The sequence below is a fragment of the Felis catus genome, chromosome C1 (genome assembly GCF_018350175.1).
Source record: "Felis catus isolate Fca126 chromosome C1, F.catus_Fca126_mat1.0, whole genome shotgun sequence".
Taxonomy (NCBI): Eukaryota; Metazoa; Chordata; class Mammalia; order Carnivora; family Felidae; genus Felis; species Felis catus.
Window position 1 is genome coordinate 62,206,422 of NC_058375.1, and position 20,637 is coordinate 62,227,058.

Sequence of the window (20,637 nt, forward strand, 5' to 3'; positions counted from 1 at the left end):
TAGAATTCTGAAATCACATTACAGTCTACCTTTTCAAATCAGGAGTTATTCAGACTTGAAGTCTGTGGTGTAAAACCTTGACTACATGGATTAATCACCTGTGGAGATTTTTTTAAATCCTGAAGACTGACTCTCACCCTCAGAGATTTAAAAAATTTCCTCAGGAGAATTCTTATGTGCAGCCAAAATTGAGAACCAGAGATTTAGATTTGAGTTGTTAAGCCAATCTGTACATGCTTAAATAGGTTTGTAGTTTGTTGAATTCTCCTGCAGAATTCTGTGCTAAGTAGACAGCCACTAACATTATGATTAGTTCAGTGGGGAGAGTTTGTTCATTCTCAGAGATTTTCTTTTCTTTAATCCATGACAGGCGTGTGTGTGTGTGTGTGTGTGTCTGTACGTGCGCACGCACACACGCGCCTGTGTGCGTGTGTGCATAAAATAACTAGCATGTGGGATTTCTGCTGTCTCTAGCTATAAACCTTTGCATTGTCAGTGGGGATTACAAACAGGCAATGATAACCTTGGAGACATCTATAATCCACACAACCAAAATGTTTCACCTACCCTGCATTTGAAAACTTGCATTTCAGTGTTTGCAAAGCAATGACTAGGTTAGCAGTCCTAAAAAAACAAAATAAAAACAAGCCACCAAGTTTTAGAGAATGGATTTGATTAGAAATCAGGATTTCGCATCTCCAAAAAGAAAATCTGACCGACGAGCAGCAGCATTGTGAAGTGAAATAGGCTCTCGACTAAAGATAGGAGTTCTAATCCCACTTTGGCCTCAACCAACGCGTAGCCCAGTCCTCAGAACTTTTGGGCCACTGCTTTCTCAACCTGGTATCTGAAACGGAAATGGTGGAATCTCTGATCTCTAGTGTCCCTGTTACCTCTAAAATTGTATGAAAATATCATTTTCAGTCAACAAATTTAGATGCTTCCTGCATCTTATCAATTTCAATTGAATTTGGGCTTAAATGTTCAGGACAACCTATAAAACATTATCTCAATCTGCATTTTATATCATTTAGCCATTCATTTACCAGATATTTATTGAATGTGTGCCATGTGCCAGACAGTGTTCTTGGCACAGGGAATTGAACGTGGGCCAGAACAGAGCATGCTTCTTCTCTCATGGAGCCGACACTCTATTGCAGAACAAGTCAGCCCATGTTACATGAAGTGTGATTGTCAGAACTCTCGGGTTCCTTTTTCCTTCTTCACAGCACCTCATGTTTGCACCCTAGCAGATGTACCAGAGAAGATGGCGAAGGAGGGGAAGGATGGAGCGAAAACATGGCTAAGATTTAACAACAGTCTTAAAGAGAAAGAAAGATTCTAATAAATCATCCGTTCCACCGAGGGATTAAAGGGCAATTTGTTCCTCATACCAGTTGTTTCCAAACCTTTATGATTAGGGAGTATTTCTGAAAAGTAAAATTTCTGTGGCATATTGGGAAGTGAGGATTAGTCTACGTAGTTTTAGAACTACTTACTTGATTGCTTTCTAGCGCAGGTTAGAAAAATACAGTGTTCAGGCCAAATCTAGCATTCTACCTTTCTTTTATCAGTAAAGTTTTATTGGAACACAATCTCACTCACATAAGCATTGTCCATGGTTGCTTTTCCCTAACATGGTAGGACTGAGAAGCTGTGACTGTACATCCCACAAAACCTAAAATGTGTAACATCTGTTCCTTTATAGAAAGACTTTGCTGACCCCTGCTCTCTAACCCTGAGTCACTGTTCGAGTACAACTGTTGACTGCCTTGACTGTGTACTTGGACACACCCCAGAGGCACATTTCCTTCCCTAGAAACAGCTAGACATTGTGCTAGGATTCTTCTTCCCTGTAGCACCCCCAAGCTGCATGACCCACTCATTTATTTTTCTGACAATCACTTGAATAGTACATAGCCAAAATAAACTTCATGCATTACTCGACCTTTTAGCAACTCACTTGAGAAAGCTGCCATGCCTTGCAGCTAGAGGAACAGCAGCCATGTGCTAGTCACCTGGTCCATTATACCAGTGCTCTTCAAATATGTTTGCTTACATAACCACTGAGAGAACTTTGGAAAGCTGTCAGGAACCCCTCGCACATTTTTTTCATTGACATCTACAAATTTTCCTGTAAGTTTAAATAATACTTACAGATGTCGTTTTTAGCATGTTATAAAATGGGATGTTTTAGGTAAAACTGTTATATCTCTTTCTTAAATGGGTCCAAAGAAATCAAAATGCTATCGCAGTTTCCTATCCATTTTATCCATGTATTGGATGTTGGGGGCGGTGCCAAGAATCCCCATTCTCAGTCAATACATTCATTCCCTTGCTGGGGTGGGGTCTGCTGCTGGCTCATATCTGAGTCTCTCCACAGGAAGTGATTTTGACTGAAGGGAGCTACCACTCAAAGGTTATGCTCCCTCCTGAGGAAACAGCCAACATCAGTGACTGGCCTATAGTGGGGACTCAGAGACCCGGCTCCTTCTGCCTTTTTTTGCCATCAGAGCTCCAGAGCTTCCCACATGATGGACTGCGGCCTTAGCGGCAATAGAAGTTTCTGGGGTGATGACATCACAGCCCATCTTCTCCTTCCACCCATTTCTGCTTCCCTCACTCTCCCATACTGTTATTCCCAAGAGCATGCCCCAGTAAACATTCTGCATGCAAGCTTTTGTTCTGGAGCATTTCCTGGGGAAACTGAACTAAGATATCCATTTTCAAAAGTATATGGCTAAGCTCTTCTTTAGCTTAGGAAATCTCACATTCTTTTTTTTCTTTTTTTTTTTCTTTTTTAAAAAATATTTATTTTTGAGAGACAGAGCATGAGCAGGGGAGGGGCAGAGAGAGAGAGGAGGGCACAGAATCCAAAGCAGGCTCCAGGCTCCGAGCTGTCAGCACAGATCCTGATGCGGGGCTTGAACCTACAAACAGGAAGATCATGACCTGAGCAAAAATCAGATGTTTAATTGACTGACCCACATAGGTGCCCCTCACATTATTTTTTTCTTAATTTCCATTCCACTTGGCCCACAGATTTTTATCCTACTGTGGTGTATTTTTATGTTTGAAAGTCTTTTTTTAATTTTTATTTTTTATTTATTTTTTTAATGTTTATTTATTTTTGACAGAGAGAGAGACAGAGCATGAACAGGGGAGGGGCAGAGAGAGAGGGAGACACAGAATCCGAAGCAGGTCCCAGGCTCTGAGCTGTCAGCACAGAGCCCAACGCGGGCTCGAACCCACAGACTGCGAGATCATGACCTGAGCTGAAGTTGGACACTCAACCGACTGAGCCACCCAGGCACCCCATGAAAGTCTTTTTTGATTGTCCTGTCATACTTCTCTGTAACTAAATTATTGTATAATATTTGATTCAAATATTTCTTTTTTTATTTGAATTCCAGTATAATTAACATACAATGTTATATTAGTTTCAGGTGCAAAATATAGTGATTCAACAATTCCATAAATTAATCAGTGTTCATCATGATAAATGTGCTCTTAATCCCCTTCATCTATTTCAGCCATCCCCTCACCCACCTCCCTTCAGTTTGTTCTTCATAGTTCAGAATCTGCTTTTTTGTCTCTGTAAAAATTTTCTTTTTTTTTTTTAAATGTCTACTTATTTTTGAGAGAGAGGGAGAGAGAGAGAGCATGAGCCAGGGAGGGGCAGAGAGAGAGGGAAAGAATCCCAAGTAGGCACTGCTCTGTCAACGCAGAGCCCCATGTCACGAACTTTGAGATCATGACCTGAGCTGAAATCAAGTCAGATTCTCAGCCACCTCGGCACTCCTAGAAAACTTTTCTTATGAATATAAATTTCTATGTGTTAAATTTCTTCTGGGCTGAGCTATCATTGCAATAATGAGTAATATGCATTTGATCGAAACAACATACATGTATGATAAGGTTTTATAAACGTTACACATAAAAAGTAAAAGTAGAAATGCATCTCTCAAGATGGTGACTTCTAGAAGCATCTGGGTGGCTCAGTTGGTTAAGTATCTGAATTTGTTTCAGGTCATGATCTCATGGTTCTTGAGTTCGAATCCTGCATCAGGCTCTGTGCTGCCAGCTCAAAGTCTGCTTCAGATTCTGTGTCTCCCTCACTGCCCCTCCCCCCCTCTCTGTCTCTCTGTCTCTCAAAAATAAATAAACATAAAAAAAAAGATGATGATTTCTATTTTTAATTAGTTTGTGTATCTGTGAATGGATACTTTTACACTAAATGAGAGTGTTGACCATCAGTTCTATTGCATTTTCTGTTTTATTCGTATAGGTGAACAAATGTCGGATTTGTGCACATTGCATAAGAGATGGGAGTGGAAGCGGTTTGGTGTATTGTGCTGCAATATCTTCTCTGACCTCCTTCTGAGTGATTTGCCAAAAACCACAGACTGATCAAATACCAAAACTTATTTTAATGGCTTATCAGCTGATAACTCAATTAAGTCCTCAGTTGGTTTTCTTGAAAACAAAGAATTGAAAACCACTTGACTTTCAGAAGGATTCGTTAACCACTCACTGAGGTCATTCCCATTCTCAATACCTACAACCATATTTCAAATTGTTCAGCATTTGTGACATCCCAGAGACCACACAGAAAGTTGGTAAATGAACAAAGACTTATGATGACACCTATGGTGAAGAGAGAACAGGAACCTGGCAAAGGGAGACCTTGAGTGCAGGCTAGTTTTTAAGTCCATTTTATGACAAAAGTGCATGTGGAGGCTGAACACTTGGAAAGTAGCCTTGCCTGTGAATCCCTTGAAAAGCTTCATTTCCCTTCAGGGGACCCCCATGCCAGCTTGAAGATCTCTGTGTCACATTAGTAACAAGCTCCTGAACAAGTAAGAGATTTCTCCTATAATTATTTTCTTTAGCGTAACCTTTAGTTATAAGTAGATATTTAATAAAGACCAGGAAACATTTCACAAAGGAGGCAGAGAGCTGTGTCTTAAATAGATTTTGGCTCCACAATCTCTGTCCCAGGAATCTTCCATGTACTCTCGTTTCCCTAATAAAACATGGGGGTATTGCATCATTGCAAAGTATGGTAAGGGTTGCACAGATTATTAAATAGTCTGAGACTTCTGGAAGGAATTTCAAAAAGAATGTGTATTTCTCAAATAATCCAGCATTTTATCTTACAGAATTTATATTGCCCTTTATAGATTTCCTGTCACAGGGCACAGTATTAAAAGAAAGGAAAACACCTAACAAAGTAAAAAGAAGGGTGAGTTTGAGAGTCACTTTGAAAAAAATTCTAGTTGTATTTATTCCCTGTTCCCTTTTACCTCTTGCTCCTGGCTGTGGTGACAGGGAAATTCTTTTAAAGGACACAATCAGGTGGTATAGAAGACTGGAAGGAAATATTGTCCAAGGTCAGAAGTGGCCTCTCCTGGGCTGTCCTTGATGCTGTTGGAATATTTCACTTATTAGATGAATCTTTAAGGCTTTCTTTTCTTTTCTCAAACAATCATTTTCTAGGGGCAATAATTGTGGCAAAATTATTGGTCTTAGAAATTTTAAGGAACTCAACTATACTTCAAACTTATAACAAAGAATTTATAAAGCCATAGAAAAGGCTTAATTAAAAAAATAAGTAGCCTATTTTGCCTACCTTTACTTTGGTTGTCTACTTTTCTGTCTTCAATTATTTAAATAATTTACCATATTCTTTGATTGGCTGTAAATATAATTCCCTTCTTGCTGATACAGTATATATTAATGAGATTTGTTCTATCCTCTTCTAAGCCACCTGAATACATCATTTAAAAGAAGTTTCCTGTCACTGTAGCCAGCTGTAAGAGATAAAAGAGAACAGGGAATAAAATACAGTTGGAATTCTTTCAAAGTCACTCTCAAACTCACCCTTCCTTATTTTCTCTGTAAGTTTTTTCTCCCTCCTTCTACAAGTAAACGAAAACATGTATAAGTGTGCATGTAGTATCTTAGTATCTATTAAAACATCTCTTCCTGGAAGATAGTGTGCGAGATGAAAAACATCAGTGTTTGGGGCCAGAAGACCTGAGACCGACCATGATTTTAGACAAGAACATGATTTTGAGCTTTTATTTACTTATTTATGAAATGGTGATAATTTTCCTAATATTATCTCATGTATATGAAAGACATGTTTGAATATAGACAGTCAATATAAACAGCTCAATAAACTAATTTTCTCTGCTTTATGGAGTCTAAACTTTGTAATGAAAGGACAAAGAAGATGTTCAAAGTCTAATCTTATTGATAAAGAATCATTCACATGTCTTATCTGTAAACATATAGTTTGTTTATGCTTTTAATGATGAAACTAGGGGAAAAATCAGTTCAGTTTCACATACAGTTTTATCAACATAGTATTTGCAGAGAAAGAATTAATTCATTTAATCAAAATATCACAACACTGAATTTCACACTTAAACCCACATGCAGATTGTAGAATTATGTTGCAGAATGTTTTGACGGAATGTGTTAAATATAAAAATAATTCAATGCAATTTCCATTTAGCACATTGTACAAAACTCATTCTTCAATGGAATTAACAAGTTTACAATCTTTCCCATAAGGTGCTATGTATTCACAGTGCTCTGTGGCATTCAGGTTGAGATCAGGAAAAAATACTGTAGAGCTCCACAGTAATGCAGCTCAGTAATAAATGGAATTGGATATAATGTAGATGAAACCCACTCATAAAACTTAAGACAGACGATGGAGATCTATGGTATGCTATGGCTGATGTTCAAGCCTCAATGGGGGATGGGGCTGAAAGACCTCATAAACACATCATTGCAGCCATAATAAAATTGAGCTTAATATGAATCCATCACTTTTATAGTGAGTGCCCTTTCCTAGAGAAAGAGAAATAGAAAAAGAAAGAGAGAGACAAAGAGAGAAAGTTCACAATGCTTCTGCAATCCATTTTCCAACTGAGACTAATCCTCGGTACAATCCATAGTCCACAACAGCAGTTTCCAGACTTTAGAGTACATCAGAATTACCTGGAGGGCTTGTTAAAACACCACTGCGAAGCCCCAGCCACAGAGTTTCCAATTTAATAGGTGTGAGATGAGGGCGGGAATTAGTATTTGGAACAGTACCAGGTGATGCTGATATCCTGATCAAGGGACCACATTTTGAGAACCACGGTCCATTATAGCTTTGATCATTCAACAGCTCCTTTATTGAAATGAAACATACCTAAAAAGATAATATGCCTGGCCCCTAGGGACACAGAGTGTAGGGCAGCCAGCATAGATTATATGATGATTAACAGCAGCTCTTCTCAATTTTAGCTCCACAGTAGAATCAACTGAATTTCAAAAACAAACAAAAAAACCCAAAAAACAAAACAGCTGACATCGACACCCATCTAAAACTAATTAAATCCAAATCTCTGGGGAAGGGGGCCAGGGGTTGAATCATTCATGAAAGTACTCCACGCAAGTCTAATGTGTACTCCAGCTGGAGAATCACAGCTTTAGGAAATTTTGTTTCACCTCCTCATGTGAGAAAAGATGGCCAAACATATGTACCCTTTAGGGTACTGCTATATGAACAAAGATGTCTTCAAGGAAATCGAAATCTCCAGTAGGCACGCTGATGCACAACTACTTCTAGTAATATCAAGGGGTAATTTAGAAAGTGATTCTGACTGTTGATTTACAATGCCCTGCAAGGTTAGTTCACAGGTTTGAAATAACAGAACTTGGGAAGGTGAGCAGCACATTAATTTAATCCAAGTTTCTTTTCCATCAAATGACATCAACCAAAGAATCTAGAGTTTAGAATGTTGGTGTATGTGCTCATGTGCACTGTTTACCTGCTATAATTATTGCTACTCATTTCAGTCAGCTAAATTATTTATTACTTTGATTTAAATTTGAATGGACCTATAAATAAGGCCCCCAGGGACAAAATGCCACAAGCATTTATGTCTACCTCAGAAAGCAGAAGTACAGAAACCCACACACACAAAAACAAAGGGCATTTTGAAATAAGATTGCCACTTTACCCTTCTGGTATAAATAGGATGAATGACTATTCCTAAATGTAAGTGAATATACATGCCATAGAATCCCTTCCTGGGAGGATTTACAGGGTTAGAGCAATCCTAGTACTGAGGTTCAAGGAAGGACCTTTAGAGCTCATTCTCACAAATCAAGTCATTAACGCCCCAAGCCATGGACTTGAAATAAAACTCTGATGTTTGAAACTGGGACTAATATTTGATTAGAAATAAAAAGGAATTTAAACAGATGTGAGGACTGAGCCTTTCAGGTGCTCTTTGGTAAAAGTCAAACACGTGAGAACCATCAGTTTGGTTGGAACAGAGACACGTTAGCCATGTAGAATACGTAACAGCCTCACCGCCCTCCATTAGGAACCAGTGCCCCTAGAGAGGGTCCTACAGATCTACTCAGCTATTCTCAAGGTGTTCACCATGCTACTGACCAGCACTGCCAGATTGGGAACCAGCTCAGACACGCACAATGATTTTTTTTTTTTTTAAGATAAAATCTAAAGTTCTAGTGAGACGATTGGGTGCATCTTTCCCCACTCTTTCAGTCTTCTGGAAGACATCTTTGAAATATCCTGAAAAATAATAAAAAGGATAGAACTATGAGTAAAATTACTCAGGGTAGTAGAAACAAGCACTTAAGGACATGAGGGCATCAAGGAATTAGCAGGAATGCAGGAAATGCTAAAAAAATATTTTCGGCCTTTAGTTACAATCTTCAATATTTTACATGTTTTCATAATTTGTATATATTTTTAATATCGTCATATATTTTATAATTTATGCAATATCTATATTAAACTTCACGAAAGCTGCAGAAATGAAGGCAGAGAGCCCATCGCAAGGCAAATAATCACAGCCATCCTTTTAACCACTAAAAGGGAAATGAATTCGGGAATAGAGAGTGATTCTTTTTGTCTGTGGTACGTCCCTGTGGCCCATTCTCTTGATTTCATCTCTGGAGCCCCGAAAAGGAGCCAAGGATTTCACCACTGCAGAGAGTTGTGCCCGCAGAGCAGAGTGTGACTCAGGGGCAAAAGGAGTAGAAATGGGTCGGGGGTGCATGTTGGCTCCACCAGGGCCTTACCCAGCCTCTGTCCTCCTGGGCTTAGGGTTAAGCAGCACAGAAGTGAAGCCGCTGTGTGCAGTTGCGTGCAAGGACTGATGAGGCTTTGAGCCCGCGGGGAGAGCAGGGGACCTCAGGTGGGGTATCTGTTTAGTCCTGCGAACAGAGCAGGCTTAAACTCACCTTCTGCCACAAAGTCTCTTAGGCCTTCATGTTGCTCAGGGAGACATCTGCGTTCTCACTTTCTCTTTCTCTCTCTGCACTGTAAACTGCTTGCTTCTCTTGGGTTTCAGGGCAATCAGGCTTTGCAGGGAGTGTTTCCACCCCCTGTAGACTCTCTCTCCCAGGCTCTGACTCCCTCCCTGGGGACATTCTCAGGCTGAATTCCTTAGCTGCACCCAACTCCTGCTCCCTGGCACAGCCCTCCAGGCCTGCCTCCGTGCCCACCGACTCCACTCCCTGCGTGGGATCAAGTCCCCTGCCCTCTGGATCCTGCCCTAGCTGTGGGGCCTTCCCTCCGGGATCCGAAGGGTCTCGTGGAGCCCCCACCCAGGTCCCTGTCACCATCTCCACGGCCGCCACCTCCCCCCTGCCCAGTGCTGTTTCCTCTACCACTTCCACCTTCTCTGCAGCTGCCATTTTCCCCGGTAAGTCATCCACTTCGTGCCGAGGCCCCTTGCCAGCAACATCTGACAAGGAGGAGGCTTTATTTGCCTCTGTTTTCCCCTCAGCCGTCTTCACATCTGCCAACACCTCCCTCTTCTCCTCGGTGGCCGTTCCTGCCGCTTCCCTTGGGTGGAGATCTTCATCAGCGACTGCCACTCCCCCTTGCAAACTCCCAGCCCCGTCTGTGTCCCCATTGGCCATCACTCCTGTCCCCAGGGGGCACTCTTCATTAGCCTCCTCTTCTGGGTCCCCACCCATAGCTTCTTCACTCAGCTTTTCTGCCTTCATGCAGTCTTCCTCAGAAACACCTTGGGTCATCACTGTGACCCCGGCTCCTTGCTGCCCCTGCACGGGCCCTTCCTTATCCCCGCCTTCCAATCCTGCCAGGCTATCTTGATCTTTGGCTGCACACTCCTGGGCCTCACCTGTAGCTGTGGTCATCACATGGGGCACCTGCCCCTTTCCCGCTAGCTCAGTTTCAGGAGCTCCTAACACCCCCTCCCCTTCAGGGCCTGGCCCCTGGTGCTGCCCTGAGGGAGCCCCGTCCTCCTGGGGGAGCAGCTCTGCTCTGTCTTTGGGCTCTGGGTCCTGGGCTTCCCTCAGTCTTTCCCCTCCTTCCTCTCTCCTCAGAGCTGTTGTGTCTTCCAGTGACTTTTCATCTGCGGGTGCCGCTTCAAACATGGTCACCTCTGTCTCTCTCAGTGAATCTCCTCCTTGCGGCCCTGTGTCTCCAAGTGATTCAGATGCCCCCATGGGTGCCTCACCCTCAGCATCACACTCCATTTCAACTGGGGGGACTTGTGTCTCTTCCTCAGGTGTCACTTCCTTCGCGGTTCCCTGCTCTTCCCCTTTAAAGTTTTGCTCTTCTTCTAAAATGTCTTCACCCTGATGTGCATTTGCCCTCCTCACCTCTCCGCTCTCAGATTCAGTTTCCTCCAGAGGTTCCTCTGGCCTCTCAATTTTCCTCTTCTCTCTTGCTACACCTAATTCCTTGGGTAACATTTCTTTCCTGTCATCTTCTTTATTAGATTCTGGCTCAGTCTCAACCTCCTCCCTTTCAGCATCTTCCTGACAAAGCTCTTCCAGGCTGTCCTCCACAACTCCCATCCGGGGAGCCTCAGCCTTCTCGGAAGTTGAGGAGCTCAAGGGTGTCTGCCTTCCCATAACTACCTTCCTTTCTTTGGCTGGTTCTTCTCCCCCAAGCACTGCCTCTTCTGAACCATCCTCTCTCTCAGATGCAGCATCTTCCATGGCTCCCAGGTCCTCTACCTCCGTAGATGCTTCCTCTTCACTGTTCATCACATCAGGCTTTTCAGGCCCTGCCTCACTCACGGCCTCCCCTCTCTCAGCCTCTCTCATTTCCGTTGTCACTGCCTCCCTCGGGGCTGCTGCCTCCTGCACACACTCTAAGTTCACAGCCGCTGCCTGGCTTGCAAACACTGTCTTCTCCGAGCCCTGCTCCTCCTCAGCAGCCACCTTCTCTGTCTCTAGCACTGTAGGCAGCAAGGCCCCCCCTTCAGGAGCCTCATCCTGACCTTCATGCAGACCTCCAGAGGCTCCGGCTGCTTCTTTCCCCCTGGGGCCTACCTCCTCTTTACCCAGCCTCTTATCCCCTTCTGCTTCTGCCTCAGCCCCACGAGTTACGCCCCGAGGGATCCCTCTTTCCTCTGTAAACTCTTCTACTAAGGCTGGCTGCTCTGCTGTTGGCTTCCACTCCCCCAAGGGAACCTCATTAACCCCAGCTGTTCCCCACCGTGCTGCATCCCCTTTCCCTTCTATTGTGTCCACATCCCTGTGCTGGGCAAGTTCAGCTTCCTCCACTGCCTCTTTCTTCTCCAGTGTGTCCACTTCCGATGCAACTTGATTGGATTCCTTGTTTGAGTTGAGTGGTACCCTTTCCTCCAACACAAAATTCCTATTCAGTGCTGCAAAATAAGGTTAGAAAGCAAGGTTGCTGTAATCAAAGTGCACAGGGAAGAGAGATTCTGTATAATCATACACGAGATATATATATATATATATATATATATATATATATATATAATATCAAGGAGCCACTGATATATATAAAACATTTCCTCAATTCTAGGATGCCATCGACTACATCATGCACCATGGTTAAATAATGGCTCTTCGTGATGAAAAGAAGTGCTATCAATTTAATGGACGCATTGATATTAAAGGAAAATTGAATATCAGAAATGTTAAAAACAAACAAAACCCCCATATCTTACAGTAATCTCTCTCTCTCGTGCACACACATACCCCTGCACACACACACACACACACCTCCTACTTTCATTTGAAATATTAGGACTTGCAGAAAAATACACAATAAGAAAAATACTATTTTACTTCTTAGAAATCATTGTTCCCTATAGCATCATAATATGCCTGTCCTCGGCCTGTGTTTCTTGTACTCGTGTGGGCATTCGGCAACACAATCACAAAAATACAGTGTGAGCTGATTATTATCCCACACATTACTCCCACATTTTAGAGCTACTATATCTAGATTTAGTCATCAAATAACTTTATAGCTCAAGGTAAGACTTTTTACTAAAGACACCAATTTGTATTATAGGTCAGGATACCTCCCATCTAAGTTCAGAAACTGATTTGCCTTTGGCAAAACAGGATCACAGAACAAGACAGGACTTTGTAGTCTGGGACAAATTTCAACATAAATAACCTTCTTGAAGTTATTTCATAAGTTCTCATCCATAATTCCCTGGCAAATCTGGGTGTACTAGCCATCATACTTCAATAAATGTAAGTTCAGTATGTTTCTTAAAAGCTTCAAATACATTTCTTACTATTTAACAAATACATGCATTTCTGTTGAAATGACCCACGCAAAATAAATAAAGGTATGCCGTGCCAAATACCCAAAGCATTTAAATTTTTCATCTGTAGAATAATACTTCGGGAGATAAGAATTTCTAAAATGGTCATCTTAATAATTTCGCCATCAATCTAATCTTTTTCATTTATAGAGGCCCCTGGACTAGATACTATAGGTTATCACACCAGTTGTCAACCTCCAAATTATATAAACTTATAAAGTGGGCAAATGTGTCTTCCTCATATTTTTTATTGCTTGGCTTTTTGGTTAGCCATCTAATCCCCACCCCCCACCCCCCACCTCACTGCCAACAATCTTCCAGAAACCTAAAGCCCTGATCTTCTTCCCTATTCTGATACCCCATTCAGGACTGTCTCATCATTCCATTTCCTAACACAAAACACAGCTGTCCTTTGTGGCGTTTCCTTGGTCTCTTGCAGCTATTACAATAAGCCATTTTGAAGTAAGGCAGTGATAGCTGATATTACATTCCCCTTAAAAATATATTTGGAAGGTAACTTTTGATGTCTTCTTTCAAAGGAGTAACAGAAATTTCAGGCCTGTCAGTAGGGTTGGTGCTGACTTTTATAGGTGGTCCTCAGCATGTCACAGCAGTTATTTACTAAATTGTACCTAAAAGCTGCCAGAGGGAAATGTAGAGCCAAATGTTCATTCAGAGAACAGGTAGCCAATTCACCTGAATTTTATTTCATTATTCATATTTCATTTCATTGGTCCATTGTATCTCATTATAGATTATTACTGGATTAAAAAAAAATTAAATTAAAACAAAGTGTGTCAAGTCTCTTTAATAGTATATTTGTTGCTATTCAAATTCTTGCATGAAAGTATATTAATGTCAGTTATGAAAAACATTTAAATAAAATTCTCTGTTTTGCTAAGCTAGCCTTTAAATTTATGAATTAATTAAAGAACATTAAGGAAAATGGGGGAATAAAACTGCCTAGCCACCATATAATAATATACTGTGCCTAAATTCTGGGAGAGAAAGGGCTAATGGCATCCAGCTGAGCTATTATATGAACACGAACACCACGGGGGAGTCAGACATGACATTCCTGAGGTAAGAGAGAGAAAGTAATTGAAATCCTTCCAAGAAGTATCAGTATGAAAACATGACATGTTTTTGGATAGTAAAATCATGGACTTTTGGGGGAAAAGTAATATAAGAGAGCAAGCAATATTCATAAACAGAGGCAATGTGATTTAGTGGAATGAGTGTGGACTTCAGGGTCAGATAGATCTGGATGAGACCATCAGCTCTGCCACTTCTATGTGTGTGAACTTAGGAAACAATACCTCTCTAAGCCTTCATTCTTCTATCCATAAAATGGGAATAGAAATGCTTGACTCACAGAATCCTTGTGATAGTAAACTGTAAAATGCTTAGCATAGTTTCTGGCACACAGGAAGCCCTGCCGAGTCTTCCACACTCCTCTTCCACTGCTTACAATAAACCAAATTTTCTTGCTTGAATCAGAGTTGATCAAGAACAACTGCCAGGCCCGCCTTGCAGAATGTCTGTGAGCACATTGGAACACCTCTGGTGGAATGCCCACCACAAAGGATTTGAATTCTCTAAGCCCTCAGGCTCCTTCTCCTATAACTTGTCTGCTGCATGTTCAAGCATCACTGGCCCTCTCCACATTACTCAGGGGGAACTGGAGCTCAGGGAACTGGCATATGTGCAAATATCCTTGCTACCATTTATTGTGAGTAATAATGTCCTTTTTCTCTGACCCAGGAGACTTGTGTCTTCTGCTAGCACCATGAAACCATGGCTGGCAAACTTGTTTGCTTGAAAATGGGGTAAAATCTCAAATAACCTCACAGTGCTTAATGACTGTCATTAAAAATTAGAAGTGGGGGGGAGGAGGGAGGGAGGGCACCTGGGTGGCTCAGTCGGTTGAGCATCTGACTTGGGCTCAGGTCATGATCTCACTGCTCGTGAGTTCGAGCCCCGCATCAGGCTCTGTGCTGACTGCTCAGAGCCTGAAGCCTGCTTTGGATTCTGTGTCTCCCTCTCTCTCTGCCCCTCCCCCGCTCATGCTCTCTCTCTCTCTCTCTCTCTCTCTCTCTGTCTCTCAAAAAGAAATATTCAAAAAATTAGAAGTGGGGGTAATGTGACCATAGGATGAATGAAATGAATAACCCCTCCCCCTATATATACATACATAAATTCAAATCAGGGTGGTTTTAAAAAGCCTGCTACTAAAAATGGGGAAACCTGATTTCAAGGACATGGGATGTTTGCCCCAATGCATAGGAGTCATGGTGTGTTGAGTCACTCTAATTGGAAATCTTGCAGCTGGAATACTCACCACCAAGAGCCAAGTCATATGCTGATGGCAACAAATTCTTCCCCAATTTTAAAAAATAAGGACTTCAAATAAACCATTATGAAATGTGCCTTGGCTCTCCGGGTCTCCAGTAGGTCAGTTAGGCAAATCTTCTTCTCTAGTCAACTTACTGGGAGGCCGACTACGAAATAAGACTGATCTGAAAATCCCTACCAATATTTTGTTTTATAATCTAAAGTCTTTTTTCCCTCCAAGCTAGGCACCAATGCATTCAAAAAAGAATAATAACCTTCATATCTGATGTCAGCTTTAAAGCTCCCCTAAGGCCTCTCAACCACCTCCTGCCATCAAATTCATTAGTTGAAAAGAAAATAAAGGTGGAAGAAGGAGGAAGCAAGGGTCGGAAGATGAAAGATGGAAACGAGGCTGTCTTGCAGAGGATTTCTAAAGGTCTTTCCTAGGTAATGATGTGCCCTTACCTGCACCTGTGTCAATCTCTGGCTTCCTCCAGTGCTTCTCCTCCTCGTCTGTGCTGCTAACACCAGGCTCAGTGTCAGAGTGACAGTGGCAGCCAGGTTCCACAGCTTCTGCTACAATCTGCCCAACTGATTGGAGATCACATGAGATATCAAAAGGCATAAAAACAGGTCATGGGAACATTGCTGAGCTATTTCATATCATTTCAACAAGTGGGGTTAATTTTAAAGCATTCACATTAAAATGTGACCTTGTTTTTAAAATCTATTAAGATTAAATAGCTTCCAAGCCGTAATTTCAAAAGCACAATGGAAGATCACGAAGTACAGAAATCCATGCAAAGAAGTACTTCAAACAAAAAAGACAATAGCCAGAAGCAGTGACAGATTTGGCAAATGCACATGCAATGAAAAGATTTAAAAAGAGGTTTAGTTGCCTTTTCCTTTCTAGAAATACGTGTTATGGCTTTTATAACACCAATCATCACTGCTCTTTGAAATTGCTGAAACTACCAGAGCTGACTATACTATGAACATTTCATCCATTAGATTTTAGTGATTTGACCCCAATACTCGCTCCATGAGGACAGAGCAAAAAAGGCTATTGCATGATTCCTATATATTTGACAATAAACGCTGTTGTAGAAATTCCTGTTATCTGCAGCTGATTACTAGTCATGGAACTTCAGAAACACAACAACCTAAGTTCAAGTCCCATATTCCATACTAACTGTGTTACCTTCGGTAAGTTCTTTGACTTAGGCCTAAGCCTCAGTTTACCCATCTGTCAAAAAAGATACCTACTCCGTGGTTATTGGAAGGATTTAAAAAGTAATATACGTAGAGCATGCTTATCTTTCACTTATTAGCAGGTGCCTAAGCATTTAATAAATAATAGCTATGATGTTGATGAGCATGTCTATTATAAGTATAACCACCCAATCTGGTAGAATTCTAGGCAACACTGTAATATCAATTGTCTTTAGCTTCTGACATGTTCCTGTCTACATCCCTTGCCTATCATCTGATGATCCATGTTCCTAAATCCCTGACATCTACCATTATGCCACCTTCTGGTTAATTAAAGCTCACTGGAATAACACTAGACCTAGATCTGCCCTCCCAGATAATATCTCCAAAATACCCTTTCCTTCTTCTCTCCCCTCCTCCCCTCCTCCCTCCCTCTATATCTATATTTCTCTCTTTCTCCCCCTCCCTCCCTTCTTCTCTCCTTTCCTTCCCTCTTTTCTTTCTTACTTTTTCTCTTTCTTTCCTCTTACGTATTCTGATTCAATTGACCCAAAGACTATACTTCAAGAACAGAATTAGAATGTGGTCTCTTGCTCACCTTAAGGTGAATTGCTAAGGGGTAGTTACTTACTGATCCATCTGTGTTTGGAAGCAAATAATGAAATGTCTGTGTCATGTGGCTTTTGGGGGGAAAAATGGAATGACTTAACTTTATTAATCTTAAGAGAACAAGCATGAAAGTGAAAATAGGTGCATCAAATAGTTCAAATACGTATTCTGTTTAAAAATTTTTTGAACATCAATTTTCCTCATTCATCCAGTATGCCAAATAAAAAAGTTTTTTACAACAATATAGTTTAGAGATGACATCAACTCATGACAATTAGATTATAGTTGGGTTTGTTATCAAGTCAATCTTTATTTTAGGAACATAGTACATATAAGCTAAATATCATCTTGCCCACTATAATAATGTTAACAGTATATAACTAATGAGTTTAAATAAGCAGTGTTTTATGTCCTGGTGTATAAATTTGCTTGGCTGATTTCTTAAATAGAAATCCCAAAGACAGTGGGACAGGAGGATGGGAGCAAGTCTGATTTCATAGCAATTGCTTGAAGCTTTGTTTCATCAGAGCCAATGAGACATCTGGGTTTTTTTCTAAGTAACCTGTAGGCTATAAAGGAATATGGTTTATTATATAAATATGGAGTCATTAGGTTGTACACCTAAAATAATATAATGCGCATCAATTATACCTCAATAAAAATTTTTAAAGAAATATGGTTTACAATAATAATAATAAAAAACAATGATTAAAATACACAATTAACAACTATTGAACCAAAGACTATTCTAAGAAGCCAAAAGGTATTAGCATAATGTGGAAATGACAACTCACTCAGAATGGACAGTGAAGCATGTAGTCACTCTGTCTCAGGACTGTCATCAGCACCTGGCCACGTCTGCTGGCTTGCGCCTGGAGGGTTAGGCTTTGGAAGTAGATGAGAAGGCTTTTGGAAGTAGATGTATAGTTAGGTGATGCCTGCTTCAGATTTAGCAAGAATGGGACCCTGGCCTGAGCATCAAGGACTTATTAGGTATGAGACCAGAAAAGGCCTCACTTGGTCATTTTTTCCTCAGATGTTCTGAAACTGAAACTTAAAAGCAAGAACTTGGCCAGGGTCTAACCTTGAGGGTTTCTACACAGAGGAAAGGACTGTGCATGCTGATCCCTGGCACCAGCAATGTGACACATCACTTTGTGTCCTTAACTACTTAGCTCTTCACCCCCCGAGGCTCCTCTCCTTCCCTCTCTCTAAAGATGACCATTAAAAGCAAAGGCAACTGTCAGTTCTCATAGCCTTCATAGCAAAATAGAAGAGGCTCACACAGAGAATTTCTTAGAAAAGCACCTTTTCCACTCAAATGATGTAGAATATTTTAAGATGTTTTTTAAATACCAAAATATTATCTGATAATGTGAGCTTTTTCATTATGAAAACATTTTAAAATAATATATACAATACTTTCCTTAACTAGGGAAATATTCTTACCTAAAACCTTAAAAGACTATAAAGTACCAAAAAGGAAAAAAAAGGGGCGCCTGTGTGGCTCAGTCAGTTAAGCATCTGACTTCCACTCAGGTCATGATCTCGCAGTTTGTGAGTTCGAGCCTTGCATTGCACTCTGTGCTGACAGCTCAGAGCCTGGAACCTGCTTCAGATTCTGCGTCTCCCTCTCTCTCTGCCCCTCCCCTGCTCACGCTCTGTCTCTCCCTCTCAAGAATGAATAAACAATAAAAAAAATTTTTTTAGGTGGATTAAAAAGAGTGGGTTCTGTGTCTTTGTCTCTCTCTGCCCCTCCCCCACTCATGTTCTCTCTCTCTCTCTCTCTCTCTCTCTCTCTTTCGAAAATAAATAAGACATTAAAAAAATATCCTAGTTTCACCATTCAGAACTACTAGTTAACATATGGGTGAATCTATGTATTTTTTTAGCCTCCTCTTAGTATAGATAGCATTTTTACCCCATTTTATTCATTTACCAATGTATTGTGACTATTTCCACATATCATCAAATAAAAAAAGATTCTTCAGTAACTGCATAGAATGTTCTAATAAGTTTTTACTAAAATTTGGCTAACCAGGGGAGCCTCGGTGGCTACGCTGTTTAAGCGGCGACTTCAGCTCAGGTCATGATCTAGTGGTTCACGAGTTCGAGCCCCGTGGGCTCGAGCATCGGGCTCTGTGCTGATAGCTCAGAGCCTGGAGCCTGCTGCAGATTCTGTCTCCCTCTCTCTGCCCCTCCCCAGCTCATTCTGTCTGTCTCTCTCTCTCTCTCAAAAATAAATAAAACAGGGGCGCCTGGATGGCGCAGTCGGTTAAGCATCCGACTTCAGCCAGGTCACAATCTCGCAGTCCGTGAGTTCGAGCCCCGCGTCGGGCTCTGGGCTGATGGCTCAGAGCCTGGAGCCTGTTTCCGATTCTGTGTCTCCCTGTCTCTCTGCCCCTCCCCCGTTCATGCTCTGTCTCTCTGTCCGAAAAATAAATAAACGTTGAAAAAAAAAATTAAAAATAAATAAATAAATAAATAAAACATTAAAAAAATTTGGTTAACCAACTGCCTGCTGTTAAATTTTGAGTTATTTCTATTTGTGCGTGTGTGTGCGTGCATGTGATTAGAAAGCTATTTTAAATACCACTTGTAATCATTTTTGTATTTTTTTCTGACTATTCCCTTAAGGCAAATTCTTGGAATTGGAATTGCTGGCTCAAAGAGCATATTTTTAGAAGCTTTGATACATGTTTTTTATATGTTCTTCAAAAAATGAGGTATCAAAACTAACAACTTCACCTGTAATGATGAAAGGCCGTATGTCCCCATGCTTTGCCAACAATGCCACAATCTCCTCCAATTATTTCTATATTTGATAATTTTGTAATTGAAAGGTGGTGACAAGAATAGAGTTTTCACTATTAGTAGGCAAGCTTTCTAAATACATTCCTTCTTCTCTGCTTGTTTTGAAACAAAATAAACTGATCCCATCTGAAAAAATGCTAATAATCCTGAACATTTCAGTAGCAGGAGAAAGTTTTGCTAAGAACTTCTCATCTTAATTTTAAGAAGGTATGATGTCCATAAAGGCAAAGTGAAGACATATCCAAGTTTATCCCAAGTTCCGGGTCACCTTGAATACCATCCGTGTGTTTCAATCGTTCTTTGTGTGGCCAATCAATTACGTTCCCAGCTAGTCACCATGACGAACTTCATGACTAACACCATCTACCTACACAGTAAAGATGCTCCTGTGTTACCTCCGGCATTGAAACATGGCCCACACAAACCCAGGATTAATTACAAACTCAAGACCACAGCTGTTCGGAGATAACAGCTGCAGAGAGCTAAAGTCTGTCTTCCACACAGTAGCTAGAATAATCTTTCTAAAACTTCCAGATCATGGCATCTGTATGCTAAGACTTTTCCAGTGGTTTCCTACCTCAGAATAAAATCCTCCCTTTGGCATACAAGTTTCCTCCCCACCTCCCACCTTACCCCCATCATCTTCCCCCACTTTCTGTCTCTCCCATTCTGATCCTGTCACACCAGCCTCCTTTCCAGACCCTTCACTCAGCAACTATGCTCCCCATATTTAGAGTTTCAATTTGTTATTCCCTCTGCTTCCTGTGCTCTTTCTTCAGATGACCACCCCTTTCTCAAACCATTACTCTGCCCTCTTCCCCTGATTTATTTTTCTTCTACAGTTAGTCCAGGATACCTCATTACTTGTTAATTTTTTACTTCTCAGGTATATCTCTCACTACAACATAAACTCCGATACGGGCAGGGACTTGATGATGTTCACACCAAGAACAGTGTGGCATAAAGCAGATAACCAAAACATATTTATTGGCAGACGAAATCTATTGGAACAAATAACTGTGTGCTTTCACAATTCATCCAGAAATGGTATTTGGAC

General features: G+C 41.1%; 1 protein-coding gene across 10 annotated transcripts in view; it reads right to left on the minus strand.

Moving 5' to 3' along the window:
* Positions 1 to 4,410: 4,410 nt before the first annotated feature.
* Positions 4,411 to 20,637, minus strand: part of ERICH3 (glutamate rich 3) — a 110,347-nt gene continuing 94,120 nt past the window's right edge. For 7 of the 10 annotated variants that reach the window (XR_006584407.1, XR_006584406.1, XR_006584405.1 and 4 more), the window contains 4 exons: positions 15,411 to 15,536; positions 9,283 to 11,690; positions 8,468 to 8,608; positions 4,411 to 5,813 (listed from right to left, as the gene is read on the minus strand). Coding sequence is in view for 1 of the 10 variants with exons in the window: in XM_006934846.3 (XP_006934908.2) it covers positions 9,301 to 11,690; positions 15,411 to 15,536 (2,516 nt within the window). In the remaining 9 variants the exon portion in view is untranslated. Of the gene's footprint in view, positions 5,814 to 6,070; positions 8,609 to 9,282; positions 11,691 to 15,410; positions 15,537 to 20,637 lie in introns of those variants that run through there. The other 3 variants (XR_006584403.1, XR_006584404.1, XM_006934846.3) reach the window with 3 other exon arrangements.